Source organism: Octopus bimaculoides, chromosome 6, assembly GCF_001194135.2.
Source record: "Octopus bimaculoides isolate UCB-OBI-ISO-001 chromosome 6, ASM119413v2, whole genome shotgun sequence".
Lineage (NCBI taxonomy): Eukaryota > Metazoa > Mollusca > Cephalopoda > Octopoda > Octopodidae > Octopus > Octopus bimaculoides.
In genome coordinates this window covers 91,458,167-91,467,732 of record NC_068986.1, presented here as the reverse complement: position 1 = coordinate 91,467,732, position 9,566 = coordinate 91,458,167, and the positions used below count along the sequence as shown (strand labels likewise).

The following is a 9,566-nucleotide window of genomic DNA, read 5'->3' as shown; positions in this document are numbered from 1 at the left end:
GACGACATCAACTGGACTTGGAAACCGGTCACCCTGATTACAGCTTCGCGAGTGCTAAGCATAGATATTTTCAGCTCTGCATTTCAGGTGATTTTAGTGACGTAAGTAAAGTGAAACTTCGTTCATTCTTAACATCAATAAATAACGACGGCAGATTGGCAGAATCAATAGACTGGTTGATAAAATACCTTGTGGTTCTTTACGTCTGGAGTTCAAATCCCGCAAGAGCAGACTTTGTCTTTTATCCCACCGGGATCGATAAAATAAAATAAAATACCAGTTAATTAATGAGTCGATTTATATTCCTATAATGCATCCTAGAAATGAATGGAATTATGATAGACAGCCATAATAACAACAGTCGGCTGTGGTATTGCTGCTGATGTTGATATTACGGCGACAATAGCAGCAGCAGCAGTAGTGGCAGCAAGTAACGATTTGGCTGCTTATAATAGCTTCCCATATAATAAGCTATATGTAGAGGTACGGCTAACTGCAGTGCTTTTGGCCATCCGTAATCTTCAAGTCTGCTGCGCTTTATATAGCTAACGTTCACAGTTGCGCCGTGAAAGAGAGAGTGGAACGAACCACTGATGCACACACATCGAATCGGTCGCAATGGGTTTGGCAAAGAGTAACATTCGGCTTATTGTCCTCATATGTTTCTACGTATTGTACCTTATCATCGGAGCGTCAGTTTTCTCGGCCATCGAGGGACCACCAGAACGGGACCTAGGGAAGGAGATTCGCCGGTATCGGGAGAAGTTCGCCTTGGAGGCTCGGAAATGCTTATCAGGTAAAATGAACAAATATAAACATCATTTGTAATTATGATGATAGAGATGATTTAAAAAAACAAAACTGATGATAATGACGCTTTAAATGATTGTGACTGTGATGTTAATGTTATAATATTCATGATTAGAAGCATAACACTCATGAAAAAGAGGGAGATTGTGTATGGGTGTGTGATTATTATTGTTGATGCTGGTGATAGTGGTGGAGGTGGTGGTGGTGACGACAACGATGACGACTATAGTGATAACAACAGCAATACTGTATTTAATGATAGAGAAGTAGTGTGTGTGTGTGTATGCAAACGTGATTTTGAAAAGGAAAAACCGAAAATGAATGAAAAGACGCTAATGACCTCTCTTTCTTTAAAATTTTCTTTCTTTTCCATTCTCAGTTACTCTCTTTATTTCATAATGGATGTACCTTGTTTTCTATATCACTCTTTTTCTATCTGCCCGTGTGTTTTGTCTGTTCCTCTTCCTTCTTTGATATTAGGTGTATATTTTTGTTTTGGATGTAATCTTTGTAAGCTTACTTGTTTGCCCTCTCTTTCTCTTTTCCTTCCACCCCACTCTCTCTATCGCAGCTCTATTTCAGATTCTCCCCTTTAGCCCATGACATTATATCTCTCTGAATTAGCCCTACTATCACCTCAAATCTCAATCTCACTTCTCCTTTATATATATATATGTGTGTGTATGTGTGTGTGTGTCTTTCTGTTCTATAACTCTCTCTTCTCGGTTTCTTTTTCTCTTTTTATCTATCTATCTATCTCTAATCCATTATGTGGCTCTGTTTCGTCCCCTTTCCTATATCATTTACTTGTGCCTGTATGTTTATCTTCCCCCCTTCGCTTTTGTATACATCACCTAATGTCTCTTTTTCTCACTTAAATCTGTTAATTAGACTTTCTCTTTCTATAGGTCTCTCTTCTACATGCTTCTCTCTGTCTCTCTCTCCCCTCTCTTTTTCTTTACCTATATATCTAGTAGTCTATCTCTCTCAATATTTGTAACTGACTCATACTATGGCAAAACATATCTATGTCTTACTATCTGCCTGTCTGTCTGTCCCTGTGTCTGTTCGTCTTTCTCTCTCTACCCTTTTCTCTCTTTTGCAGTATTATCTCTGTTTTATCTCTTTTATCTCTTTCAATATCTTTCCATTCGAATCAATATTTACTATACTATTTCGTCATGTATACATGTTTAGATGTAATATATATGTATATATTTTTGTATTTATTTCATGCGGTATTACACGCGCACGCGCACTCATACATATACACAGTGAAGGTGTGTGTGTTTGTATGTGCGTGTGTGTGTGTGTTTGTGTGCAGGCGCGCACGCATCAGGCACTCAAAGAAGAAAAAAAAAGTACCCATGCAGAGTTAATAACAATTAAGGCTGGTTTTACACCGGTTTACTTCAAGTTTCACGCTACCGCTTTTCGATATGACTAAAAGCTTCATTATGAATTACAAGCAATACATACTTTCTTTATATGTTCAAAACAAGGACAGTGAGATTGTAAAATTTAAGATATAACATTTAAAATATTTTATGCTTATTCAAAAAGAAATAAGGGCTGGAAGAGAGATAAAGGATAAAGAAGAGAAAGGAAAATAAAAATGCCGAGCTGGAGTGGCGTGTCATATATAATTCTGCACATAATCAAAGAATTTATAACATTCAATTATTTTTCTAATTATGAGAAAAAGAGAAGTTCATTTACTAACAGCTTTTAGTCTCGTGCAAAATACTTTGAAAAACATAGCTACTAGAATTTTTGGTGCAAAATGTGGTTTAGAAATGAGAACTTAAGATATTCAGAGAATAGATTATTAACAAGGAACTCTACCCACCAAAAAGAAAAGATAAAAAAATTTCCATTATTTACATTTGACGGATATTTGCCCTCATCTTGCTTGTTGTTAACGCAACGTTTCGGCTGATATACCCTCCAGCCTTCATCAGGTATATTGGGGAAATTTCGAACCTGGGTTCTCATTCCTAACGTATTTTTCGATGTTATTGTTGTTGTTGTTGTTGTTGTTATTATTATTATTATTATTATTATTATTATTATTATTATTATTCAGGTCACTGCTTGGAATCGACCTCGAAATCTTGTGGTTAGTAGCCCGCGGTCTTAACCACTACGCCATATGCCTGTGGGCATATGGCGTAGTGGTTAAGAGCGCGGCCTACTAACCTGAATAATACCTTAAGAATGAGAACTCAGGTTCGAAATTTCCCCCAAGACACCTGATGATGGTTGGAGGGTATATCAGCCGAGACGTTGTGTTAACAACAAACAAGATGAGGACAAATATCCGTCAAATGTAAATAATGTACATAATTCCTCATCTCTTAAATATAGAACTAAAAAATTTTTTCATCTATAAAACTGCAGTATATTTAGCTCGTAGATATACTATCAAAGAATAAATTTGTTTTGGTAACGACATGTCAAAATTAATTCGTTCCTAAAATTTCAACAAGCTGAGGTGGGGTGTAAAAGCGAGATTTTTTTGCATGTATACAAACACGATCCAAACTTTCCAGAATGTGGTTTGTAAAATCCTATCATGGAATACAGTCCTTAAAGTTGTGGTATCTTCTAGTCTCAAGATGTGCTTCCAAAAGCGGTTGATGTTTCTTTCCCTTGGGTGTCTAAAAAACATATATGCTGTGCGTACTTGCTTTTAAAGATGCGTTCTGTTAAGCATAAGTTATTTTCATTTTAGCCATCAAATGGGCATGAATTGATGTTGCATTAGTATTGGTTAAATTACGAAAGGCTCTTACCCGAATTCGCTGGAATTCGGGTAAAAGATTTTGTGATAGTTGTGACTAATTGAGATGTACTGCTTCGAAAGGCTCAAGAAAGTTTTGGCAATATTGGACACCACACTTAGACTGTATGGAGGATTAAACCAGATTATGTTACGCTCGAGCAGTGTTTTCGTTTTCTACTTTAAGAAGTGTTACACGGTAATGTTTATTGTATTTCTGAGTGGCAACCACTCTCTTTCATGGTATTATTATAGTTGGATACTACTCAATTAAAACGTCTTCCTCTGATGAAATGCGTTGTCTCACAATTGGAAAATCAACTCTCAATTGCCAACTGAACCCTGTACATTATTTCCATGTTATTTATTTAACCACTGATCGGCTGGTTTTCCAGGATATACGTCTCTACCTCAGCATTATTATTTTTCTTTTTCTTTCTTTTCTTTAGGAATTTTCCTCTTTCTTTCGTTAGCTATTTACATAATCATACACCTTACACTTTCTTATCAGTGTTTACAATCTTCCCTAATAAATATACCCATTCTCCATAACGACGTCGAAACTAATTGTCTACATAGGCTTCATAGTTCATTCTACCTATTCCTTCTCTTTTTTCTATCTTTTCTTCATATTTTTCTTTACTCTTTCTTCTCTCTTCTTTTGCATCTCTCTGTTCCCGCCTTTTCTCTCATGCCCCTCTAGCTTTTAGTTTTCTCCTATCATTTTTATTTCAAATTTCCCATATAAATACCTTATCAACCGTTAAATATTTTGTTAGATTCTGAATTTTAGAATTTCAGTATTTATAACTGTCAATTTGAACAAATATATAAAGCCTGTAATATATAAACCAAAACTTATTAGTCGTACTGAAGAGCGGTAACGTGCAACTCGAAGTGGAGACAGTGTAAAATCTCAGTCTTAATTGCATTTACATACACTCACTCTTGTGTGTGTGTGTGTGTGTGCGTGTGTGTGTGTGTGTGTGTGTGTGTGTAACATACGAGTAAGTGCATACTTGGGAGAAAGTAGCATTCAACACATTTGGTTGGAGTTATATGTATTCAATAACAGTTAGGACTCAGCTCCATGTTACTTACAGGATTCGTGAATGTGTCTTACGCGTTCATGAAACTTTAAGTAATGTGGGGCTTAGTCAAAACTATTATTACATACATACATATCCACCTCCATCGTAGCCTTCATTTGGACTGCCCGCACCCACCTTCCTTCACCCAGCAGAATATCGTTGATGTGATAGCTAGAGGGAGAAAAGGCTGAATCAACATTCTGTTTGTTACTCATTTCCAGCTGAGTAGAGTGTAGCAGCATAAAATGAAACACTCCGCTCTAGGTTTCAATAGGCGTCGGTCCATAAATCGAACCCACGACCTTATATGAGCTGAACCCATTAACCACTAGGATCTATCTATCTATCTATCTATCTATCTATCTATCTATCTATCTATCTATCTATCTATCTATCTATCTATCTATCTATCTATCTATCTGTGTGTGTGTGTGTGTAATATAGTGTGATGTGAGAATAAGACGAACGTACATTGTCATATCACGTTCAGTTTGAATGTCGTAATTCTTTTACACTAATAACCCTTTGGCGATGATTATTCAATTTGTTTTTGTTTTGATCGCCTTTCGTTTTTCAACACATCCCTCATTAACTAGGTCAGGTCATTCACAATACATCGTTCTAGCTACCCTTGCGTATCTCTATTTTTCTGTCCATCTTCATGTGTCACTATCTATCTATCTATCTATCTGCCGATCGATCGATTGGCTATCTGTTTGCCTTACTATTTGTGCACCTATCTATATGCTCATCTATTAATGTCTATTTATCATGTATATAATTGTATTAGATTCTCAATCCCCCCTCTCTCTCTCCCTCTCTATAAATGTGTTAATACATCTCCATCGTTTACCTTAGTTTTATTTGTTAGTCACCTTCGCTCTCTTCCTTCTTACTTTTTGTTTTTCTGCTGGAACCCACCTTTTCACATTTTTGTTCCTCATTTCTCACTTTTACTCCATCTGTCTTTCTATCTCATTTTCCTTTTGTATCTTCTCGTTCTTTTTATCTTCTCATGTTAATACTCCTTTCCCCTCCTTCTTTCTTTCTCTCTTTCTCTCTCACTTTGTGCTTTCTTTTTTCTTTCTATTCCTTCTCCTCTTTCTCTCTGACATATCCCTATCTCTCTTATTGCCTCTATCTGTCATCCTAACTGTATTCTATCGTTTCCTCTCGTCATCTCTCGCTTTTCCTGTCAATTCCCAGCCAGTTTTTCGTTCAGATTTCTAGATCCTGTCATTCTTAATTACCTTGTTCTTTCCTCTCTCTTCCCCTTCTGACGCAGTATATATACCTCTCTATATATGCCCCTTGTTTGTAGTCAACAGTTTTCCCTCACCATCGCCATCCTAATTTCCCCTCATCTTTATTCCCACACACAACATACACCTTGAACAGGACATCCAGGTGTTCGATTTCCCCCTAGCTTCTGTCGTATCGTCTCTTCCGTCATCCCCGTCTCTGTCAGAATGTAATGGTCTTGTTGACCTTGTGGTGGTGGTGGTTGTGGTGGTTGTGGTGGTGTAGATGATAGTCTGATTGTGATTGAAGTGGTTTCATTGTGGTGACTGTAGTAGTAGTAGTAGTAGTAGTAGTAGCGGTGAGAGTTCTGCCGTTGTGATTGAAGTAGTGTAATTAATTGTGGTGGTAGTGGTGGTATAGTTCTGTCGTTGTGACTATAGCGGTGTAATTGAAACGGTTGGGTTGTGGTTGTGGTGATGCTGTAGTTACGGTTGTGGTGGTGTGTAGCTATGCTGGTGGTGGTCGCTTTTGCGTGATAATAGTCATATCGACGAGCTTATGTTGTATTCAGCCTCAGGTCAGCTCTGATCAAACAGACCCTGACCAAAGGTATTCTAGTTGCGTTCGTTCCGGTTTTTTTCCCCCACCCCAAGGCATGGCGCACTTAGGACCGCATCATTTAATGTGTCCTTAGCGTTTGATTTTTTGAGGGAGATTAAGCTGTTATTTGTAGCAGATCGTGCGACCGCATAGATCCCTCCCCCTCCCTGTGATGGCTGTGGTGGTGATGAAGTTGTACTGGCATTGATCAGTGTAGTTACTGTGATAGTATTACTGTTGTTGTTACTGCTAAATGAATTATTATTAATAGTATAGGTATGGTTTTCATCAGCATTGTTGTTGTCTATATGTAGTAGTAGTAGTAGTAGTAGTAGTAGTAGTTAACTCCAGATCAGTACTGGTCTAAAAGGCATTCCAGCTGTGACCATCCTGTATGTTTTTTTAAAGATGTATTAAAGATTACATTATCTAATGTATGTCCTTCCTTTTTTGAGAGGGATGGATGTGATTTGAGAAAGAGTTGGCCTCTGTGTCTAGCAGGTCGAGACATCACATAGCGTCACTCGTTTGCCGCTTCAGATGTTGATGAGGATGACGGTGGTGAAGATATTGTGGGCGTTGCAGGTGCTGTTGTTGTGGTTAGCAAGCTTTCTTTATCGATACCTTGCATATGGTCATATAGACAAACACGTACATACAGCTGCAATACGACATACGCACCATACAACACTGTTCACACGTTAAGTCAGCTTCGGGAATTAAAACAGGAATTTATATTAACACATATAAACGAACATAGTAACAGTGTGAACGTGAGTTTGCATGTATGCATGTGTGTCTGTGAACGTGTCTTTAGTTTCTCTATGCATTGTATATAGATTAGAAGTACATACATACATTCATACATACACAAACATGTATATTGATAGGGGAAAATTTCCCATGGTTGCCTTCTGTATAAAGAATATATAGTTATATGTATGCTACAGTTCTTAATGTAGTGAGCCCAAAATAATTTTTAAACAAATGAGATCATAACCATAATTAGAATATTAGTCATTAGTTTTAATGAAAATTACTTTCAAATGGGATCAAGGGAGAGAACTCCCAAACTTTCAGTTGAGCAAAGATTAAATGGAGATATGTAGGCGGTTTGATAGTTATGATGATCATAATATATCAGTACGTGCAACAGAAGCTGTGTTAGAATAAATGGCAGTCTGTGTATCATAATGCAAATATGTCACAGACAATCAAATTAGCTATGGTTGAATAACTTATAAATATATCAGTTGCAGATAAAAATTATCCAGCAGTGGTGTTGGGAATGCTAGATGTGCATTTCTGCATTTGGTGGGGCCTTGTCAGTTGTATGCACACTCACTGGCAACTGTTTGTGGGTATTTGCTACTGATGAAGCCCCAAAAGGCAGAAATGCACTTAATGCAGTTAATTTAGCTTTCCATGACATATCTGTACTATGATACATAGACTATTATATATTTCAGTTTTATTAGAGCTTCTCATCAAGGCTGCCACCAAGACTTCCGAATGACTATAAAATATAGTTTTTGATGTGTCAATCATTCACTGATGAGGCAATTAAAAATAATGACACTGGAAATTTTTCTGAAGCGTTCCTTCAGTATATAGAGCATATAATTACATGCATGTTAACATACTTAATATGGTGAAGTGAAAAGATTTTTTTTAACTGATTGGAGTTATAATCATAATAAGAAGAAAAGTCATTAGTGTTAAAGAAAATTACTCTGAAAAGAGGAAAGGGAGAGAACTTCCACTTTAATGGTAATATATTAGAGAGTGGAGGCTCTCAATGTTTTACTGGAAGGCCTAATGTAACCAAAACCATATCCAGCAAGGATCAAACTCAAACTCAGCCTTATGTCCTACAAACCTCCAGATATATTTTTTGGCTAATTGAAATAAAAAGAGTTTTCCCCTTGACTTTTGGGAGAAATTTTAATTAATACTGATGTTTTCTTTTTTTTTCATTACTGTTATAATAAATGTAATCACCATCTTCATCATCATCATCATTATCATTCAACATCCATACTGGCATGCGTTGAATGGTTTGACAGGAGCTGGAGAGCCAGAGAGCTGTACCAGGCACCAATTGTCTGTTTTAGCTTGGTTTCTGTGGCTGGATGTCCTTCCTAATACCAACCACTTAATAGAGTGTACTGGATGCTTTTCATGTGTCACCATCGCAGGTGCTTTTTATGTGGCACGAGCACCAGTGGAGTTGCCAAATAGCCTGCAAGACAGAGACCTTTCAGCTAAAACAGGGAATGGAACCAAGGAAAGTGGCTGTGTACCAGGTAAGAGATTAGAGTATGATAGACAGAAAGAGACAATCAGAGCGAGGGAGAGAGAGAGAGAGAAAGAGTGAAAGAAAAAGAGAGAGAGAGAGAAAGAGTGAAAGAGAAAGAGAGAGAAAGAGATAGTGTTGGAGATATGGAAACAGTGGGTGGGTGTATAAATACAGAGGGGATAGAGGGGGTGTTCTATAAAAGTGTGAGGAGAGATGTTTAGAGATGGGGAAGACATGACTGCAGAAAGCGATGGTGAGAAAAATTAGTGGTCAGGAAGGGGGCAATGGTAGATATGGGAGGGCAGAGAAAGGCATGTAATGGAGGGTGTAGGGACCTGCAATAGGTGAGGATGTGAGGAAGAGTGGGGGAGTTTTGACAGAGGACAGATTTTACATGTGTCTATGAAGGGAATATATATATATATATATGTATATACACACACACACACACACACACACACACATATATATATATATATATATATATATATACACACACACACATGCTAATATCAAACTGAAAATGAGTGCTCAGCACTGGTGGATAAATATTCTTTATTTTGAGGTTAACAAGGCTACCATAGGTTTCATGCAGATGAGAAATCGCATCAATTATCAATCCTGCTACATGGGATGTTAGTTCTCATCTCTATCTGGGATGAAAACAACCTATATATATATAAACCACATGTGATAATAAAAGAGTTTGACCTTAATATTGGGAATACAGGACTAAATTTAT

At 37.2% G+C, this 9,566-nt stretch overlaps 1 protein-coding gene across 1 annotated transcript in view; it reads left to right on the top strand.

Annotated features, from left to right (window-relative positions):
* The first annotated feature begins 413 nt into the window (after positions 1-413).
* The window catches only part of LOC106873677 (potassium channel subfamily K member 1), a 200,876-nt gene continuing 191,723 nt past the window's right edge, over positions 414-9,566 (top strand). The window contains exon 1 of the mRNA XM_014921143.2: positions 414-796. Coding sequence (XP_014776629.1) covers positions 619-796 — 178 coding nt within the window. The 5' untranslated portion in view covers positions 414-618. The remainder of the gene's footprint in view (positions 797-9,566) is intronic.